Source organism: Schistocerca piceifrons, chromosome 7 (genome assembly GCF_021461385.2).
Source record: "Schistocerca piceifrons isolate TAMUIC-IGC-003096 chromosome 7, iqSchPice1.1, whole genome shotgun sequence".
Taxonomy (NCBI): Eukaryota; Metazoa; Arthropoda; class Insecta; order Orthoptera; family Acrididae; genus Schistocerca; species Schistocerca piceifrons.
In genome coordinates this window covers 94,212,448-94,235,444 of record NC_060144.1, presented here as the reverse complement: position 1 = coordinate 94,235,444, position 22,997 = coordinate 94,212,448, and the positions used below count along the sequence as shown (strand labels likewise).

Here is a 22,997-nt window from a genome sequence, read left to right as displayed (position 1 = left end):
CACTGTAATTATGAAGTGAAATGGTAGCAAAAGATATCACAGCAGGACAACAGAATTGCGGAGGCTGAGGAAGGTCTGTAAATAAGAGAAAAAGACGACGTCACTGAATGGATGTAATTTGCGGTTACCAGTGACTACATTTGCAGTGGTACTGCCGTATCAGTGAACACTACGTTTTATCCATAATGATTACATATACATGTATTCGATGAGGTTTAGGAAGAGCTGACTCTGGTGAAGTACGGAAGAGTGTTGCGAGGAGCAGGGTATTTGCGGAGCCAGGTGGGACCGTCTATGGTGGGGTGCTCCGGGTCGGCCTCGTCCCTCCAGCTGCCCTTCGGCAGGTAGATGTCGCGCATAACCGAGTCGTGGTAGAGCACCGGTGCCACTAGCAGGTCCTCGCCCAGCAGGAACTCTGGAAATCAATTTAGAGTGAGGATACAGAATAGCATATTGCCCTTCAGCTGTGACACTGTTATGAGGCCTTGATTATGAACATAAACTTTGCAACAGCTGAAAAATGTGCAAATCTGCAAGCGACACAAAACTGCTAATGCGTGATGTCAGTGTGCAATGGTAGCTATAGACAGCAAGGGAAGCTAAGCACAAAGTTCAGAGAGTTCAGAAAGTAGATCTGACCTGCTGAGTTGTGAAACAGTCAAAACGGTTTTGATACTAGGCAAAGTCAGCAACTGGAACAAAATGGTCTGCCCAAATGCTCTTTGCTCACGATGGAAATGGAACGAAACTTAACAAAATAAAGGTGGCAGCACTTAACTGTCTGTGGGAACTGTTTCAACGAAGTAAATCCCGCCACATTTCCTACGTTCGACCGTAGACTGTGAGCCGTGCGTGGCTCGTGTTCCCCCCATCATGTAGTTTACACCCTGTTTTTAACGTACTTCCACCTCACTACCTTAATTAAATTATTACTGTCACTGAGTTGCTGCTTTGCTAGACGCGCGTATCGATATATCCCCTCTCATAGTATCTTTCTCGACTGCTATTACTTCCCGGTCGTTGTCTGTCGTAAGCGAGTTCGGGTTGCGAGTTCGGATCGCGAGTTCGGGTCTGCCAGTCAGTTGGAACGTGTCTTGAGCACTGTCCGGACCTGCCAGTCGGGGAGTTGCAATGCAGCACTAGTGCAGTAGGGTGGGAGCAGCAGTGAGGTCTGCGTCGGCATGGCTCGCCCGTCCATTGCCGCCACGCATCACTTGAGCCATGCCACGGTCTCGGTGGATCGTCGGTCGGTCGTCCTACCGGACGACGTGTTTTTGCTCGCCGATCGTTCATGAGTCGTGTGTGTGTGTGTGTGTGTGTGTGTGTGTGTGTGTGTGTGTGTGTGCGCATCGACTCCCGATTTGTCTTCGTGCGTGTTTAGTTACTGTTGGGTATCGTTGAGATCTTCGTGCAAGTGTTTGTCAGCTTGTGTGTGTAGTTGGCTCTATGTGCACTGACCACTATTTTAGATGTTCTCGGCACTCTGACGGCAGTCGGTCGGTTGTTGCGAGCCAGGGAGGATATCCGCGCTCGATGCAGTCGGCTGGGTCCGCTGGCGGTCCCTGCACAGTGTCGGAGCGTGTGTGGAGCTGTCTGACCGCTACGAGCTTCGTGGTTCACCGACCCAGGACGTCAAAGTTGAGTAGTGGTTTCAACTACCCAAGCCACGTCCATTCATGTTGTGTGGTTCGTTTCGGTGGTTCGCTGTTGGGAAGGTTTTCCTGTGAGCAACACCAAGTGTTTCTATTGCTGAAATTTAGCAGCCATTCGGTGCAATTAACTATATTGGTTGACTACAGTTTAAGTGCACCACTGGAATTTTGTGCCTTGTGGCCGTTAGTGTTCCGGTTACCTGCCCTGGCCACTAACGTAATTTCAGGCAGCGTCCTTTCCTCACCTGTTATCACTGTCCAACGTGGTGTGTAGTTTTGACTGCTTAATACATATTTCATTGTGCATAATCACGTTCGTAACTTTTGGTGTTTGAGTTATCATATACCGATCGGTGGCAAGCAAGTCGTTTTGTCGGTCGGTCCGTGGCTGTCCCCTGGTTGGGTACCGACGGATAAAGTGTAGCTGGGCGCACCACCTGCCTCACGAGGGCAGACCGACCTCCCTTGAGGCTTCTGACTGCCGTTTCCCTTACTGTCCTTCTCACCGGTGTTTGATTGTTTATCATTTATCATAGCCAATAATTTAAAAAATTTTTGCTTTTACTGGATTTTGTGTATTTTTAAATTTTGGAAAATCAATTGTGGGCCTTCGCAACTTAAATCCTTACTAAAAAAAAAAAAAAAAAAAAAAAAAAAAAAGAAAAATGGCAGCCTTCTGTCTCTGAAATGTTGTGTAATATATTTTAAAATCTTGAAAATTTTATTGTGGGCCTGCAGCTGTTTGTATTGCATCTTGTTTATGATTGTCTATTCACCCTTGACTTGAGGCTCTCAGCCTCGCTGTGTTGTATAAGTTAATTATTTTATTTGAAATTTTAAATGCATGTTTCTACCACTTGAGATTTATCTTGTTGCTTTAAGATTTGTTGTTTGGAGGCCTTCAGCAGTGAAATAATTGCCTTTTTGAAACTCGTATTTCTAAAGGTTCGGCTCAAAAAATGGTTCAAATGGCTCTGAGGACTATGGGACGTAACTTCTGAGGTCATCAGTCCCCTAGAACTTAGAATTACTTAAACCTAAGTAATCTAAGGACATCACACACCACACACATCCACGCTCGAGGCAGGATTCAAACCTGCGACCGTAACGGTCGCGCGGTTCCAGACTGTAGTGCCTAGAACCGCTCGGCCACTCCGGCTGGCAAAGGCTCGGCTATGTGCTGTTTTGATTTAAAGGTGTTATTGAGTTACAATAAATTACAATTTTGAGTGAACCTGACCGACATCTTATCTGGCCCTTTCCACTGTCCTAATCACCTGCTCTGCACAGCGGGTTTAGTGGGCGTTTCAGACGTAGAAATATAAGTGGGCATAGATTTGAAAAACAGGCAAAATTTCAGGAGAGAGGAAAGGTCAGAGGACCTGAAGGTGTGAAAATGAAGAAGAATTGGCTTTTCTTCCACCCTGGGCATAGTGTTGTTCCCGGAACAATGCACCATGACACATAACTGCAGGAAGGCGGAGGCCCTTTCGGCCTACAGGAAGGATCACAATAGCGACAATAGCGACGTCAATATATCACAGAATTATTGGACATGAACTGAGAATATGTGTCAGCTTTGATTCAAGGGAAGCAGAGAATGCAATAATAACCTATACGTAGTTAAAATATAGCGCTGGGTAGAATAAAAACATAAGTAAGAGAAAAAAAGACCGTCCGTTCAAAACGAACATCTTCGCTTTCCTATGAAATCAGGCTCTGCTGCTGGGTAGTACTGAATACAGTTTTGCTCCAGCATTTGCATTGTGGAGTGCTTGAAATGTCCTGGGCGTGCTGTCCACAACGTGGCCGAGAATTCGATGCTCGAATCAACCCCATCGCTGGACGGCGATCCCCCTGAGGTCATTAAGTGTTAGTGGGCTTCATGCAAATGGCCCACAGTGAGTTCATATGGTTCTAAGAGAGGTCAGTTGGATTCTCAACACAGGCCATTCCATTCGGTTGATATCTGCGGCTTGGAGGAACGTGTCAGCGAAACGGGCGATAATTGCTCGTGCGGTTTCGTCCTCAGAGACGAACTCATTGCCGAACTGATGACTGTATGGCAGAACAATAGCTTGGAGATAAAACATAGCCTTCGAATTACTGACCGAAAAACGACTGACCCAGTGGTAAATAAGTTTTTAAATTAGTAAATTAGTACAGTTTTTAAATTAATACATGGAAGAAACCTGGAGATACTAGAAGGTATCAGATAGATTATATAATGGTAAGACAGAGATTTAGGAACCGGGTTTTAAATTGTAAGACATTTCCAGGGGCAGATGTGGACTCTGACCACAATCTACTGGTTATGAACTGTAGATTAAAACTGAAGAAACTGAAAAAAGGTGGGAATTTAAGGAGATGGGACCTGGATAAACTGAAAGAACCAGAGGTTGTACAGAGTTTCAGGGAGAGCATAAGGGCACAATTGACAAGAATGGGGGAAAGAAATACAGTAGAAGAAGAATGGGTAGCTCTGAGGGATGAAGTAGTAAAGGCAGCAGAGGATCAAGTAGGTAAAAAGACGAGGGCTAGTAGAAATCCTTGGGTAACAGAAGAAATATTGCATTTAATTGACGAAAGCACAAATTTTTCACTGTCCCCGTTGATATTTATCAACGCCTGTAAGCAGCTAAAGGTCTAGACTTCATCTCGTACCCGGAACCCCCTGCTTACATGGCAGATGCTGTATCTGTATTCTTTTTTTGGCTGATCTCATTTTGTTCTATATTGTTAGCTGAACTTGTTCGGGGCGGACGTTCGATGATACCCATTTACATTCTTCGTTGATCCGTTCTCTCAGGTTTTTATTACAGAGAGTAGCTAACCTCCTGAGAGAACACGCTGAGCTACCGTGCCGGCATCCGCAGGAGTCACCGAGGACCCAGGGCATACGGCGAATACAGAGACTTTTCTCTGGCACGCTCCCCGTGAGACCCACATTCCCAACCTCCTGTCCACACACTACATTTGTAGTTCCCTTGCCCACTATACTTATTACTCCCGGCAGTCAATCTACCGATTCCCGTAAGAGTTCGGGCAATACGAGCGCAACGGCACTGAAGAATATCATTGCCCGGTTAGCCTTATCTGTATGAAGATGTTATCTGTTCTTTTGGGCATGTCGGGCATTAGGTTGCATTTATCGCGTGTCTCGCCCAGCGCCAAGACCCAAGCGGGAAAAAAAAACTACGCAGGTGACACCTGTCTATAAAATGGTAAAAGAACGGATCACCAAAATTACTATCGAATATTCCTAGCATCTGCTGCTGCTGAATTGTTGCACTTACTTTCAACTTCGGATATAATAAATTAACTTGAAGAAGAAAATTTTCTGTCCACAAATCAGTAAGCATTCAGAAAGCATCGTTCTTGTGATACTCTGTCTCTTCCTCACACTATATCCTGCTAACCACGGGTGAAGAGCTGCGGGCAGATTCCATATTCCTAGGTTTTCAGAAAGCGTTTGACACGGTGCTCCACTGCTAACTGATAACGAAACTCCCAGCATATGGAATACGTTCCCATATGTCGTCGGTGAAGAAACAGTACCACGTAACTGACACCTTAAAGTATTTGCACACCTACTCTTACAGGCAGAGTGCCGTTTTTTTAATTATCTGCAAATAAAGTGAACTAAAACAATGCAGCGTATATGACACATCGAATCATGAATGGAAATACCGCGTAAGTGCAAAATAATGAAATACTGAGTAGCTAGATTGTTTTGGATGTAGTAAACAATCCCGCGTAAATGCAAAAGCGTGCGCAGCCATACCGCATTGTTATTGCTTACTACGTATATTCCAGTGTTCGAAAGTGGTTCCTTGTTTCTAGTTTCAGCTCCTGAAAATGGACAGCGTTTTACATGTCTTCACTGAGGAAGAAATTGTTTCTCAGCTGAACTTAGCGTATGAAAGCGGAGAATCGTTATTGAGAGCAACAGTACACTTCGTCTGCAGGCCACGAGTGGCCTACCGGGACCATCCGACCGCCGTGTCATCCTCCGTGGACGATACGGATAGGAGGAAATGGCTCTGAGCACTATGGGACTCAACATCTTAGGTCATAAGTCCCCTAGAACTTAGAACTACTTAAACCTAACTAACCTAAGGACATCACACACACCCATGCCCGAGGCAGGATTCGAACCTGTGACCGTAGCAGTCCCGCGGTTCCGGACTGCAGCGCCAGAACCGCTAGACCACCGCGGCCGGCGCGGATAAGAGGGGCGCGGGGTCAGCACACATCTCTCCCGACCATTGTGATGGTATTCTTGACCGAAGCCGCTACTATTCGGTCGAGTAGCTCCTCAATTGGCATCACGAGGCTGAGTGCACCCCGACTTGAGAGCAACAGTGGTAAGGAATTTTTATGTCATTTACCTCGCATTAACAGCGGCCCGCTAAAACTCTATAATTTAGTAGTAACAAAGCTGTTTTACTGTAACGCCACACTTCACTTACTGTGCCCTTTATTCCTTTTTAAATACCAACTTGAGTATAGGTTCTCATGTAAATCCAGAACGAACAACAGCCGAGAACACTAGCAGCAGTGAAGTCAAACGAACAGAAGAAGATTTAATTCTGTATATGGTGTTCTCAGTCGCTTTTCCTGGGCCATCTAATGACACAGGTAATTTTTTTGTGACTGTTGGTGTTATTAATGATATTGTAACCGTTCGTTATCTTAAAACTGCAATTCAACTGTGGCCGCCTTAAGTTCATTTTTCAAACATTTCTTGTCTAGAAACTTCGCTGACTGCATCCAAGGCTGCTCAGAATGATACAGCAATCACAGTTGCCACTGCAGACGACAGTACTTCTTCACTTTTATTGCTACACGACAGTGTTCATTTTTTAGTAGACAATTCAAACAACTTATCGGAAGATGATAGAAGCAAGGATGTTGCAAGTGGATGCCAAGAATTTTAGGGTGACCTAAGCAATGACAGAAAAAGGAAATCTAAAGCCTGCCCTGAAGATTGAAAGAAAGACGCAAAAGACACTCTGTGAATGTGCGGAAAAGCGTATTTTGGATGTAAAACAAGTCGAAGTTGCAAAATTACTCATAATAGTCCAAGAGAGGCAAGAAAATTAGGTCCGAAGTGTACTTCCAAAGATGTGTCAGAAATCCGTTCAGAGGAAGGACCAACAATTTTTTTCTGCTGACAGGCACGCAATTTTTACCACTTTCCGGAAAACGATGTCATGGGATCAGAGGAAGATTTCCGTAATCAATCTTGTGGACATAATCACAACCAAATGTCCAGGGAAGATCACTGGTGAATCCAGGAGAAAAGGCAAGCTGATTTATTAACTGAGAAATGGTAGTGAAAAGCATCAAGAATGAAAAAAAAATTCTAAATATTCTTGGCATTAAAGAATGGACAGTGAGATATTGGCTCGAAAACTGCACACACGGAATGAGCCCAGATTCAAAATCGTCACGTTCCCGAATAAAACAAACGAAGAAGAAAGATGAGAAAAACTTCGTAACAGAATTCCTGGACTGTCTTCCGAAACTGCCATCGCGTTACTCCAAGAACTCCTCCCCGAAGCTGTACCTTGAGCCTTTCGCACAAGGCAAACAACACTTGTACGGACTCTACGCCCAAAACTGTAGCAAGGAACAGGTTTCACCATTTAGTCGCGCCACATTTTACTTGGTTTTCTAAGAGGGTAACAGCTTATTTTCTCCCAAGAAAAACCTGTGCGTCTTGTAGTTACAGGCTCGGAAACTTGAATGGAGGCATACGAAGGAAAGAGCAGGCAAGGTTGCAGAAAGATCTAGATAAGAAAGATGCCCAGCGCAAGCTGTGCACACTCTACACCACGGACGTAGGCGCCGTGAATGCAGCACCACTTTTAGAGGCAAGTCCAGTTTACTATAAAACAAAATTCTCTGCCCATAGCTTCACAATGTATAATTTGAAAAGTCATGATGCAGTGTATTACTGCTTCGATTAAACGCAAGTTGAACTGATTGCTTCATGTTTTGCCTTACGTATCGTGCCCACACTGTCCAAAACGATTAAGGAAATCCCTGTGACAGTCATTTTCTTTTCTGGCGTCTGCACATATCAGAACAGAAATGTGGTGATTATCAAACGCTCTCTTAAGATTAGCAATTGATTCAGGAGTACTCAACACGCAAATTTATTTGGCGAAAAGCCATACTCAGATGGAATGTGATTCAGTTCACAGTTCCATCGAGTGGAAGATCAAAGGAGGTGAAGTTACACTTTGTAGCTTGTATGCCTTGATATCTAAATAGGCGAGAAGAAAGCCAGGATCTTACGAAGTTTGTTACCTAGATTTCCCCTGTTTCACTAACTGTGAAGTGAAAAATTTATGGTTGTATGACTAGGTTACCTTGGAAGAGCTGCAAAGTGTGAGCCAACAGTTATGGACCTGAGGGCGATGCAGTATCGTCCAAACTGTTTTATTTACTACAAGTGCACTTTCGACGACGTGTGGCAAAAAGTACGAAGACGTCCGAGAAAAATTTATGGAGAAATTTGCTTCCCCAAACTATACAATAAAAGTTATGAAACTTCCTGGCAGATTAAAACTGTGTGCCGGAAAGAGACTCGAACTCAGGACCTTTGCCTTTCGCGGGCAAGTGCTCTACCATACATTCTGTATACAAAGAAACACTGAAAATCAAGTACACTAAATTGGATCATTTCCAACAATATGAAGCCGTTTCTCATTGCTATTTTGACGACATTCCTTATGAATGATCATCATATTGGACGTTGCTATTTCAGGAGTGGCAGTGCGATGTTGTTCTTTGTTCGACAGTCTTTTCTTGAACAAGTCTATAGACAGTAGCATAGCCACAAGAAGATCGATAGACGCCAACGACAAACTCGCCAATGCCCTCTCGGCCGCCGGTATTCAGGATCGCCTCGGTGGACCGGAGGTCCAGTTGGTGGACCGGAGGTCCAGTTAGTTCGAGTCTGTACGCCGTGTGAGCTCCAGCGTGTCACCGAAACGGAGCCGCAGACACAACCTCTAGCTTAGAATCAGGCAGCACAATAGTGTTCATAGGGGACTTCGTACTTCATCAGCAGTGAGGCTAAAGTGAACTGTCCACAGCACATGGAAGCCTAAGTTAAGTTGCTCTTTGGTTATGTAATAAAGAACCCAGTTAATAATTGTGTGCAGTTTGTGCTATAGAACGAGGATACCGGCTACCAACCAACATCCTCTCCTTGCTCCCCGTGGCACAGGTCTACAGAGACAACGAGATGACATAAAAGCTGGAAACGAGGATTCAACAAACCCTATGTGGACCGCGTGTATATTTGAAGTTTTTCCAAGAACTCGTTCAGTAAAGTCTTTTCGAAACGATGTTGTATCTTTTTTTTCAGCACTAAAAACACCGCAAAAACGGTAAGTCTTACAGAAGGCTGACAAACCAATACCGCGCAAATAACATTCCTGACACATAAATACCGAGACAATTCCGCTTATCTGCCGTAATCAAGCTTCCTGAAGAATATTTTCTTTGTTTCACTTTTTGTTACGACTCGGAAGATCATTGTAGTGCAACAATTCAAATTTAGGTCCTTGTTGGAGGAACACGTGAGGCAATACTGACCCTACGACTTATCTTAGAAAATAGGTTAAGGAAAGGCAAACCTACGTTTATAGCATTCTTAGACTTAGAGAAAGCTTTTGACAATGTTGACTGGCATACTCTCTTTCAAATTCTGAAGGTGACAGGGGTAAAATACAGGGAGCGAAAGGCTATTTACAATCTGTACAGAAACCAGTTGACAGTTATAAGAGTCGATGGACATGAAAGGAACGCAGTAGCTGGGAAGGGAGTGAAACAGGGTTGTAGCCTATCCCCGATTTTATTCATCTGTATACTGAGCAAGCAGTAAAGGAAACAAAACAAAAATTACGAGTAGGAATTAAATTTCATGGAGAAGAAATAAAAACTTTGAGGGTCGCCGATGACATTGTAATTCTGTCCGATTCAGCAAAGGACCTGGAAGAGCAGCTGAACGGAATGGACAGTGTCTTCAAAGGGGGATATAAGATGAACATCAATAGAAGCAAAACGAGGATAATGGAATGTAGTCGAATTAAGTCGGGTGATGCTGCGGGAACTAGATTAGGAAATGAGACGCTTAAAGTAGTAAATGAGTTTTGCTATTAGGGGAGCAAAATAACTGATGATGGTCGAAGTAGGGAGGATGTATAATGTAGACTGGCAATGGCAAGGAAAGCGTTTCTGAAGAAGAGAAATTTGTTAACATCGAGTATAGATTTAAGTGTCAGAATGTCGTTTCTGAAAGTATTTGTATGGAGTGTAGCCATGTATGGAAGTGAAACGTGGACGATAAATAGTTTAGACAAGAAGAGGATAGAAGCTTTCGAAATGTGGTGCTACAGAAGAATGCTGAAGATTGGATGGGTAGATCATATAACTAATGAGGGAGTATTGAATAGGATTGGAGAGAAGAGAAATTTGTGGCACAACTTGACTAGAAGGAAGGATCCGTTGGTAGGGCATATTCTGAGGCATCAAGGGATCACAAATTTAGTACTGGAGGGCAGCGCGGAGGGTAAAAACCGTGGAGGGAGACCAAGAGATGAATACACTAAGCAGATTTAGTAGGATGTAGGTTGCAGTAGGTACTGGGAGATGAAGAAGCTTGCACAGGATAGAGTAGCATGGAGAGCTGCATCAAACCAGCCTCTGGACTGAAGACCACAACAACAACAACATCATGAAACGTATCAGTTATTTTAGACAGTTTTTTGTGTCTCCTGTAAAATTCGTGTTTTTCTGCTTGCGCGGTATTTTTCATTGAAGACTTAGGTAACAGAACCAGTTATGTTTTCCTAGACGGTGAGTGTTCATCAGAGTCAAGGACATCGTCTGGAGCGCCGTAGGGAAGATTGACAGGACTGCTCTTATTCTCTTTTTTACATAAATTTTGTGACGAACAGGGGAGCAGCAGTCTGAGGCTGTTGGTTGACGAAGCTGTGGTGTACGGAAAGGTGTCTTTGTTGAGTGACTGCAGGAGGTTATAGAATGACAGATAAAGTTTCTAGTTAGTGTAACAAATGGCAGTTAGCTCTAAAGGTAGAAAAATATAAGCAAATGCACGCAAGTACAAAAAACTATCCTGTCATGTTCGAACACAGCATTAGTAGTATGCTGCTTGACACAGCAGGGCGTAATGTAGCGAAGCAGAATGAAATGGAGCGAGCATGTGTTGATTTTAGTGGGAAACGCGAATGGTTAACTTCTGTTTATTGGGAGAGCCCTAGGAAAGTAATACAGACCACATATAGAACACTAGTGCGACCCATTCTTGAGTACTGCTCCAGCATCTGGAATCCCGACCAAGTCGGATTAATGTGAGACATCGAAGCAATTGAGAGGCGTGCTACTAGATTCATTACCGGTAGATTCGATCAACAAACGAGAATTATGGAGATGCTACTTAAACTCAAATTGGAATGGCTGTAGGGAAGAAGTACTTCTGACGGAACACGATTGAGAAAATTTAGAGAACCGGCATTTTCAGATGAGTGCAGAAAATTCTCCTACATCCAGCGTACATTTTGAATGAGAACCGCGAAGACAAGATAAATTAGGACTCCTTTGGAGGTATGTAGACGGTCGTTTTTCTCTCGCTCCCTTCGTGAGTGGAATTGGTATGGCTTGCTACATTTGCAGACGTAGATGTAGAGCAACCTTCTTCCCTCGTTGACACCCGTTCTCCTCTTAAAGTGAGGATGTGTTAACGGTCTAGACTTCCAGTTACCATTAACCATTCGAAGCATACTTACTGAATGCTAGTGTGAACAAGGCGTGTTCCGTCGTTCACGAGTGAAGATAGATGTCTCTCTGTTGAACTGCAATGACAAAGCAGGTTTTACATCCACTTCCAGGCAGCTGCGTGTTTAATGGTTACTTGTCGTCAAAAGAGTAGTGTAAAAAAAGTTACCCATGAAAAAATATGTAATTCGCGATGACGACGCAAACCGTTTTTGATCAATGTATTGACTACGATGGCGTAATTGGGGACGGAACAACTTCACTGTAGAAATCTACATGGCTTCTGCAAGCAGCGGTCGTGCAATCGAGACGGCTGTAGATAGGTGGCTAAAGGTGTTTGGAGTATCTCTTTTCTCCCAGAATCTATAAATACAATTCTGCGACGTCGCCTACTAATCAATATATGCGAATGCGAAATGTATGGACATACGTGCGAAAGGATTGAAAACTACGTAGCAAACTGAACACAGCGAACCGTTGTTAAAGGATAAGCGAAGATAGTATATGGAGTGCCTCCACACAGCCGTACTACTGTTTACGAGAGATGTATACAAATGACTTGGCGTATAACGTTAGAGGCAATTATGTGCAGAAAGACCTAGTAAAAACCTTACGAAATAAATAGAGTGTCAGTAAGTGGTACAGAGTCTGGCAGTTCGCCCTAATCACGAACAAATGTGATCAATGCGGGTAAAGTGATGAAAAAGGATCTGATATAGTCTAAGTATCATGCGGAATCATTCACGGCTTCATTTACACTACTGGACATTAAAATTGCTCCACCACGAAGATGACGTGCTACAGATGAGAAATTTAACCGACAGGAAGAAGATGCTGTGATATACAAATGATTAGCTTTCAGAGCATTCACACAAGGTTGGCGCCAATGGCGACACCTACAACGTGCTGACATGAGGAAAGTTTCCAACCGATTTCTCATACACAAACAGCAGTTGACCGGCTTTGCCTGGTGAAACGTTTTTGTGATGCCTCGTGTAAGGGGGAGAAATGCGTACCATCACGTTTCCGACTTTGATAAAGGTCGGATTGTAGCCTATCGCGATTGCGGTTTATCGTATCGCGACATTGCTGCTCGCGTTGGTCAACATCCAATGACTGTTAGCAGAATATGGAATTGGTGAGTTCAGGAGGGTAATATGAAACGCTGTGCTGGATCCCAACGGCCTCGTATCACTAGTAGTCGAGATGACAGCTATCTTATCAGCATGGCTGTAACGGATCGTGCAGCCACGTCTCGATCCCTGAGTCAACAGATGGGGACGTTTGCAAGACAACAAACATCTGCACGAACAGTTCAACGACGTTTGCAGCAGCATGGACTATCAGCTCGGAGACCATGGCTGCGGTTACCCTTGACGCTGAATCACCGACAGGAGCGCCTGCGATGGTGTAGTCAACGACGAATCTGCGTGCACGAGCAGGCCGTTGTGGCCGAGCGGTTCTAGGCGGTTCAGTCTGGAACCGCGCGACCGCTACGATCGCAGATTCGAATCCTGCCTGGGGCATGGATGTGTGTGATGTCCTTAGGTTAGTTAGGTTTAAGTAGTGCTAAGGTCTAGGGGACTGATGACCTCAGATGTTAAGCCCCATAGTGCTCAGAGCCATTTGAACTATTGTTTTTCTTTTCTTTTTTTTTTTGGTGCACGAATGGTAAAACTTCACTTTTTCGGATGAATCCTTATTCTTTTTGCAGCATCATGATTGTCGCATCCGTGTTAGGCGACATCGCGGTGAACGCACATTGGAAGCGTATATTCCTCATCGCCATACTGGCGTATCACCCGGCGTGATGGTATGGGTACCATTGGTTACACGTCTTGGTCACCTCTTGTTCGCATTGACGGAACTTTGAACAGTGGACGTCACATTTCAGATGTGTTACGACCCGTGGCTCTACCCTTCATTCGATTCCTGCGAAACGCTACATTTCAGCAGGATAATGGATGACCGCATGTTGCAGGTCCTGTACGGGCCTTTCTGGATACAGAAAATGTTCAACTGCTGCCCTGGCTAGCACATTCTCCAGATCTCTCACCAATTGAAAACGTCTGGTCAGTGGTGGCCGAGCAACTGGCTCGTCACAATACGCCAGTCACTACTCCTGATGAACTGTGGTATCGTGTTGAAGCTGCATGGGCAGCTGTACCTGTACACGCCACCCAGGCTCTGTTTGACTCAATGCCCAGTCGTGTCAAGGGCGTTATTACGGCCGGAGGTGGTTGTTCTGGGTACTGATTTCTCAGGATCTATGCACCCAAAGTGCTTAAAAATGTAATCTCATGTCAGTTCTAGTATAATATATCTGTCCAATGAATACCCGTTTATCATCTGCTTTTCCTCTTGGTGAAGCAACTTTAACGGCCAGTAGTGTACTTATAAGCTTCTGCTGAGCGTGATTTAATATGGAAGAACCACTTACACGGCATACACCTTCCTTCGAAAGAGTTTCCAGACTCCTTTTATTTCTGGCGTATAAGCGACCACAATGTAGTAACTATGGTGGCGACGTGAACTGACAACTGTAAACAGCAGACATGCATTTGATTAGTGAGCTGTGAGCAGGCAGTGTTAAGTAGTAGACGTGCGACCGTAGTATGTCAGCGTTCTGCGTTACAAACTGCAGTGCAGCAAAATCTCTAAACCAAATTTTCAAGACTTTGGCTATAATGTTTTCAAGAAGAGAAAAGTATGTGTAACGTTTGTCCCGCCAGTCTTGATTCCCCAACAAACAGAGCAAAGCGTGGACACCAGCCGCAATTTAACTCAAATGCAAAACGCTGACGATTCTCTTCTGGAAAAAATCATCACGAGATTTGGTGTTACCAATCACAAGACGACAAACTGCGGATGTTCACATTTGGGTGAACGGTTTGAAGACTGTTTTCGAGGCAATGCGACGCACGAGTTGGACAATCTAGCAGAAGCAAATTTCTGACAGTTACATATTGCATATTAATGTTCTGTGCGTTGTACCCAAGTGGGAACAGACTATGTAGAATACCTGAAGCAGTACAATCACCTATTAAATTGTGTTTATTTTGTTAATCTAGTATCGAAACTTTTTGGACTTGGTGGGTAAGGCAGCGCGGAGTAGCCGTGAGGTCTGGGCGCCTTGTCACGTTCCGTGCGGCTCCCCCCGTCGGAGGTTCGAGTCCTCCCCCGGGGATGGGTGTGTGTGTTGTCCTTAGTGTAAGTCAGTTTAAGTTAGATTAAGTAGTGTGTAAGCTTAGGGACCGATGACCTCAGCAGTTTGGTCCAACAGGATCTTACCACAAATTCCAATTCCAACTTGCTGGGTAAATCTAGTACTTTCCAGTGTGAGAGACACATCTAAGAGGGAGACTAATTAAATACAAAGAGACAAAAGTGAGACGGTAGAAATATGTACAGTAAGTGAGGCGTGTGTCGTACCTGAGTCTATAGTGAGAGCTGTTTCGTCGGTGGGGTCGAGCCACCAGATGGGCAGGTTAACCGGCGTTCCATCCTTCACCGCCTTCTCCATGAGTTCCACGATGCGGGGCCCGTACTGAATGTGTAGGTCTGTCATGTTGCGACAGATCTCCAGCGTCTGTAACATGGGAAACAATTAAACGCTATAAAGCTGTGGAACCCCCCTGAGAAGAAACTCTTCACCATACAGCTAATGAAACGCTTAAAGCGGAACTGGACCATAAACACACCAGTCAATGGAATGCGGGGCAATAATGTCTCGTAATATTGTATCTAGAAGAGGAAAACAGATTAACAGTTACACATTGTTAAAGAAAACCCTATACCTGAACAAAACAATAGCAACACAATGAAGGGATGGTCACACTCGCGTTCTATTTATCTTGTAGATGGTAACAAACAGACAGCTAAAGTTGTACAACCATCACACTGTCAAAAGACTGGTTTGCTGCAGCTCTCCATGATGGACTCTCTTGCACAGGTATCTTCATCTCTCTATAACTGCTGGAACCTTCACTTACTTGAACTCTTTTTCTATTTACTAACTTTCGTATCCCTCTACAACTCCTCCCCCCCCCCTCCCCATTTACCGTCATTATCAAACTATTTCTTGGTGCAACAATATGAGTATATTTTATATCCTCTTTATTTCTGTCATCGTCTGTTACTTTTCAGAGCGAGTATCAAAACACTTCTAAGCTGGGCCCCACAGAGGACCTTCCACTTTTTTCCACAACACACCATTACCTTTGGTTTACTGTTGTAAGTGTTAATCTTGTAGCCTCTTTGCAATTGCTATCTATGATGCTGGACAGACCTCCCAACCCTTTGACACCCCTAATAAGGATATTGGCATACCTTAAGGTTCTTGTTCATTCTATTCGAACATTAATTGCGTTTTTCAAGTTGGCCCTTAGTGTACGGCTTGCTTTATGTACAGGTTGATAAACGTGGGAGACAGCATGCGACCGTACGTTGCTCTCACTGCTGCCTACCTCCTATGTCCGTGGATTGCTGTAAATGCACTCTGGTTCCTGCACAAGTTGTAGTTAACAATTCTCATTCTGCGATTTATACCTGATACTTCAGAATTTCAAAGAGTGTCTTCTAATCAACGTCATCAAAAGCCTTGTCTTAAAACAACCTAAATTAATCTAACCACCCTACATTACTGAACAATCAAGAAAGTATTGCTCAGTAATGCAAGAGCTTTCATTTGGAGTTTCTTATGAACTGGTATTGATGTAAGCAAATATTGTTGTCAATTACTAAGTACTCACTCCTAACGATTTTCAATGACGACATGTCAGAGCAAATCATAGACTGGAGAGAAGCTCCATGCGCCCTTGAACGTAGCCAGGATTTTGTCAAAAGCAGGGTAGGGGGGTGAGGAGGGGGAGGGGTCTGATTTGCTAAAGAGGACCTTAAAAAGGCTCATGATTTTCTTGATTCTGAAAACAAATTTATAATTTTTTGTAATTTTACGTACATAATTTGCTTTCGGGACGCCATTATACAACTAGTCTTTGGTATATAAAGATAAGCAAGAAAAGCTTTGTTAAATAAGTGAAACAGATACAGTATCTCAACACACACACACACACACACACACACACACACACACACACACACACACACAAGCAAGAAACATATATATATATATATATATATATATATATATATATATATATATGATGTACTCTTTTGCCTCTTTGCTCATGGCTAACAAAACACAGCTCAGTCTTCATAAGTTTCACTATCACGGAGCAGAAAAATCTTAATGTTGGATTGAATGACTTATGATGGTGAATGGTTCAGATCTCTTTTGACGATTGCTGTCTTTCTCCTACCACAATCTTGTATCTAAATTTCTGACATATCTGAAACCAATTTCTTCAGCAAGTCTAAGCATCCCAAGTTCCTCAATTCAATCTCAAATTGTTTTAATGTATCTTCCATTTTTTAAAATACCACAGTTTTCTTAGGTGATCACTGGTAAAAGGATATTACGAATAAGACATTCACAGTAGAACATCTTTCTTGCAGTGGAACTTTCAGACATGGTAAATCGCAGTTCCAGAAGTGAATCATCTTTATGTACAGGTACATAGTACAAAATGTCGAATACTAGCAGCCTTCCAATGTAAATGTCGCTGAATTGCGCATATTCTCGAAACCTTATGCAAAACAACATTAAAACTAGTTATTGTCTGCCCGAGAAATAAATAACTATTACCCCAATTCAAGGTAAGTACTGTCACAAAAGCAACGAATTGTATTTTAGTATAATTGTTTCAACAATCTAAAAACATTACAGTTTAACGATTTTCATACAACATCTGAAAAAATATAGTAATGTTAAAAGTGCGTAAATAGATTATGAAAGAAGGTTGCCGGTAGGGGGGCAGAGTGGGAATGGAGGGTGTAGCCGGATCAGACGTATTCAAGCAGCCCATTGAAAAAGTCTTAGAAATGAACGCTCTACTGAATGCGCAGTCACCACATAACCATAACCCTTCCACTGTCTACAAATCCTTCCCCGTTGACAGATATCGGAACTGGTTTTCGTAAATGAGTAATGCCCAGGTGATCAGATTTGGCTAAATTTTGCCATTTGGGCTTCTAATGACAGAATTTCGAGCAAATGTTTTGAAGAAATGCAACTACCACCTTTTGGACGATATTTTTGCCATCAACGGGACTTTTAGAGCATGCAAGCAAATCCTAGAGTATTTTTATGCACTGCTTTTAATTTAATGTTATCTGTAGTTATGTTTACCGCTCCACTGCTTTGTGAAATATTGAATTATTGCAATCCAAAACTTCTACGTTCTCAAATAAGGACTTCAGTGCTATCAGTAAAGTGCTGTAGACAGGTACTTAGCGTATTATAGTAGCGCATACGTATCTTTCAGATACCATAACCCTAGAGACGAATCAATATTGGTTTTACTAATCGTTCTTTTCAAAAACTTACTTCTAATTAGAAACTATCACAACAGCGCATAAAACAAAAGCAATAAACATCAGCACTTACATTGAATTCAACTACATCAGCTGCTTGATCTCATTTGTCGTTTTATTAATCAGTGCATGATGAACAACACAACTGAGCTCGAATAAGGCCAACAATATGCAGTAGTTGGTTTTGGCTAAAATAGCTAACAGTGCTATTGATATATCGAAAATTGAAATCTATGGTTGGTCTCGATGACTATCGAAAATGTGTAAATCGTTTTCGTAGTATGACTGAAAATCATATCACTATTCAGTTTCACTTCACGGCAGCTAGATCGTGCGTAATTTTATTTAGGCAATAAAGGGGGTCCGGACACTCTGGAAATGCAAAATTTTCCCGCCATATTATAGTAAATGTTCTTGCGCCCCCAGCTCAGTAACGTGGTGTTCCAAAAATGGTTCAAATGGCTCTGGGCACTATCGGACTTAACTTACGAGGTCATCAGTCGCCTATCGTCATTAGAGTGCTTCCATAATTCTGTGTCTAGCGGTCGCGCGGTTCCAGACTGTAACGCCTAGAACCGCTCGGCCACCCCGGCCGGCTAACGTGGTGTTTCGGAACGCACTAGTAAACCATATTGGCAGTCATAGTCAAGTGGACCACTTGCTACCATTCTTCGGGGCACGTTTTAGTGAAATTTGAAATATTTAGGCAGATGCTCTTCCGCCCTGACTTGTAGTGTCTTTTTCTGAACTTGTTGTGCGTGACCTATTGTAATTAAACGTAGTATCAATAGGAGGCATGGGTTTAGGTTTAATTGTGTGCCTGCATAAAATTCCACTGAAACCAGGTCTGCGCTTCCCTCTCCCTTTCCATAATTATGTGGTGAAAGTAAATCCTGTTGACTAGAGGGACCATTTGTCATGATGTATAATATGAGAGCCCCTGATGTTGCATAAGAATGGGCAGTACCTATTCCAATAGATACACGACTAATAGTTCAAATGCTGTAGGTAGTCAATAAGTATCAATTAATCTAAATCCTCTACTGATTATTTCCTCCCTTTATCATTAATAACTTAAAGAATAGGAGAGACCTAAAATATCCAAACCTCCCTAGAAATTGGAAAATAGGATTGATAAAAGGTCCCTAAGAGATGACAGGCAAACCCCCACAAATTAGTTCCTACCTCAGTCGCATGCTGGCTCAACAAATAAAAATAATTAAAAGCTGTATGCTTCCAAATAAGCCCTGCATAGGATCCTTTTGAAGTTGTTATAAAGATTGCGTTATCTGTTGCCTTCAGATTTTTGTGGGTAAGTTAAACCCACCAGGTAAAAATTTATTAATACCCCAACTGTAACTCGCAGGGGCCTGTAATTTCGTGGAGCACACGAGTTTTGTAAAGCAGTACTACAGCGGGTAGCTTGCAGAAACATTAGTACACTATAAGCTACGGTAAACATCCTACCTAGTCGAATTGTATCAGCACCATCGGTAGGATGGTTACGTAGTAATTGGAGAAAGGGAGTAAGGAATGGAGAAAGAACATAAATGCCAAAGGTATACAACTAGGAAGAAAGCCAGAGTAGATCACTGTTGAGTGTCAAGTATTTGCAGATGAAATGGCACTTATTAGAGATTCACTTGAAATTGCACAACAAATCACAGAATTACATCAAAAGCAACAGTAGGATTATAAATATATAGCAGTTCATGACAAATGTCAGTAATGAACCTCAAAAGCTTAATTTATGTAAAATCACAATATTTAAAGCAGACTGTTTGGAGAATGGATGTCATACAACATGAAGGATAAGGCAGCAGTAGATACTATAGTATATAAAATGGAGACGGCTTTTCAAGCAGCAAGTTATATACACACCAAAGGAATCTTTATCCTGGAACACAAAGTTGAAATACTGTGGGACAATGATCAGGCCAGAAATACACAATCGAGTGGAAGCTCTTGAACTAGCTGAGGAGCGCTCGAAAAATTAGAAACAAGCTGAAAGAAAAATAGTAAGGCAAATACTAGGGCCCAATAGCAGCAGATTATGACGTAATAGAGAACTGCAGGGTGTAACTGAATATCGATCACAGACATTGAGGATTTGTAGTGGGGACCAAGATGGTTAAGTTTAGCCCAGGAACTCATGTCTGCGATGGGAATGTACCGATTTCCCACTATAAGGAAAACACCACAACACACTTTGAAATCTCCCGCAGTTCCAGCGACGCTGAGTAAGGTATTATGTACGTCATTCACTTATCATCTCATGTACAATGCCCACTACATGTTCGTTTACATGCCATTTAGTTAAGTTTGTGATCTGGTCAGAGAGCTTTCTACCTGCTCTTGCGCTTGTGATCTTCGTTCATATTGTCCTGTACAATAATAAGCATTCACTACAGTACGAAATGTCAGTTGTACGTAAATTTCATCTTTGGCGTGTTGCTGTTGATCATGGTGAACAACGCGTTTGCGGAATACGCCTAGATGATGTTATTGTGAGGCGAAGCTCGGCGCAGTAGAAGGTCTGCTCGTTAATTGTATATGGAGCGCTTTCCACATCAGACACCTTCGCACTCCCTCTTTGCTAGGGTGTACCAGCGGGCCTCAGAGATGGGTACATGCATCTCTAGGAGGACCGACTGTCGTGCTCCACGGTGGCGCCACACATTCGAACTTGAATAGTCTGTATCCCAAGCAGTTGAAGAGGAAGCGATGACGAGTACCAGAAACGTAACAAGGAGACTGAATGTCGATCACTAAAATGTACTTCGTGTTCTGCATGAGCAGCAGCTACGTATGTACTACCTCCAGAAGGCAAGGGCAATTCAGTCACGGGACGTTTCGTTACGAACCCATTTCTGCAGGTGGTTCTAACACCGTTGTGTGGACAAGACAGATTATCCAAGGTTGACCCTTTTCAAGGATGAAGCCAAGTTGCTATGCGGGATTAGCCGAGCGGTCTGAGGCGCTGCAGTCATGGCCAGCGCGGCTGGTCCCGGCGGAGGTTCGAGTCCTCCCTCGGGCATGGGTGTGTATGTTGTCCTTAGGATAATTTAGGTTAAGTAGTGTGTAAGCTTAGGGACTGATGAGCTTAGCAGTTACGTCCCATAAGATTTCACACATATTTGACCATTTATTGTAGAAGCCAATTTCACCAGAGATGGTGTTCTGAAATTCCACAGCAGTAAAGTGCGGGCTGATGAAAACGTGCATGCTGCACTTCCATCCTCCCGCTGTCCCTTCCCAATGGGATGTATAAATTTGTTATCGGTTCCTGGATGGACGTGCAATTTCTTTACAGCATACTGCATGGTCTCTTGGAAGGTTTGCTGTTGAATGTGCGTCAGAACGTGTGGCACGATGTCGCACCATCTAATTTTTCACGTGAAACTATTTGGGCAACAGCAGATAGGATGTGCTGGCCCAATTTCTTGGCCTGCATGTTCTCGCGACTTGAACCCGCTAGACCGCTACCTTCCGGTCACAAGAAATCCTTGGTGCTGAGACCCCTGTTGTATCTAAGGAAGACTTAACGGTGCAGATTGTGGCTGCGCCAAATGCTGTAAGTCCAGGGACTGGTAATTTTGTGTACCAGAACATGTTACAGAGGTACCGTATCTGTGTTCACAACAGTGTTCGTCACATCGATACCTACTTGTAAGTGGGCAAGATGAAAGTAGGCTGGAGTCAGAGAGCAACGTGTGTTGTTGTATTTTGAATGTAGAGAGAAAAAGCTACGTTTCCAGACATGAATTCCTATGCTAAACGTAACCGTCTTGGGTCCCACTACAAGTCCCCGAATTTTGTAAAGCGAATTTAGTTACAACCTGTCTACCTGAAAGCTGAAAAGTTAGCAAATGTAATGAGAATAAGTAAATTAAAATTGCATGGACACATATACAGGTTCGCTATGAACAGAATAACTAAAAAATCTTAGAATTGCTAAACAATTGCCAATGCGAAGTCACATGACTGAAAAAAGTAGGAAGAGATGTCGAAAATGTAGGAGTAGAAACGGGCAAAATGAGAAATAAAATACTTTTTAAATAAGCAATGGAGAAGACAACTTTCACGACAGCAGAAAAGAAACAACTGAAAACAATGTATGCAAGAAGAGAAGGGGCTACATTCTCAATGAAAGAAAGAAGTGTTGGCCCAAAGGAAACTGCTGTTGACAACAAAATAAGTGGCAGAAATGCTGATTTGTCGCACCTCCTAAAAAGTTTATTCGAAATTAAAAATAGGGTTGTATTAGAGCAGCATCAAAGTCGTCAAAGTGTCTTCTGATCACGCTATGTTTAATTCAAGTGGGTGATGGTGCTGGTCTACGATGAGATCTCTATAGGGTGAAAAGTATTCAAACCGACAAACGCTGGGAGGTTGTAGGGGACATCAAAACAAATATTTTTCTCTAATGTTATTTTTTCCTGTGAGGATTATTTAAATCGTTGGAGGCCGTATTACGCTCGTCAGTTGTTAGAGGCCGTATTACGATCTTCAGTTGTCAGAGGGCGTATTACGCTCTTCAGTTGTAGGCAACTGCTGTCCACCAGTGTAGTAGTGCATTGTCTGTTTACTATTGGAACGATACACCTGGAGTGAGTACACTGATATGGTTGGTGCGTACTACGTAGTGCACCACAACGGACGAACTGCACAGCAGGTTTATCAACAACAATATCCTAATCGCCCTGTCCCGCATCATACGACCTTTGCTTCTGTGTACCAACGACTGCGTGAGACCGGGTCATTTAGCAGATTACCTGGACAGGGACGCCGTCGCATGGTAAGAACGCTGCAATTTGAGGAAGCTGTCTTGCAGCATGTGGAGTGGGATCCTTTAATCAGCACTCGTGCAATTGCACGTAACATGGGGACGAATGAGACGAATGTAAGAACAGACCTTCGAGAGCAACTGTTACGTCCATTTCACTTACAGCGTGCCCACAACCTGGAACCAGTTGATTATGCACCCAGAGCACATTTTTTCGCAGTGGTACCTGGAGCAGTGTGAAATGCATCCTATATTTCCATCCTCTGTGTTGTTTACCGATGGAGCAACGTTCGGGCGCGATGAAGTCT

General features: G+C 43.2%; 1 protein-coding gene across 1 annotated transcript in view; it reads right to left on the bottom strand.

Annotated features, from left to right (window-relative positions):
• Positions 1 to 215: 215 nt before the first annotated feature.
• The window catches only part of LOC124805468 (myogenesis-regulating glycosidase-like), an 80,668-nt gene continuing 57,886 nt past the window's right edge, over positions 216 to 22,997 (bottom strand). Inside the window, exons 5-6 of the mRNA XM_047266032.1 lie at positions 14,901 to 15,057; positions 216 to 415 (exon numbers count right to left, since the gene is read on the bottom strand). Coding sequence (XP_047121988.1) covers positions 216 to 415; positions 14,901 to 15,057 — 357 coding nt within the window. The remainder of the gene's footprint in view (positions 416 to 14,900; positions 15,058 to 22,997) is intronic.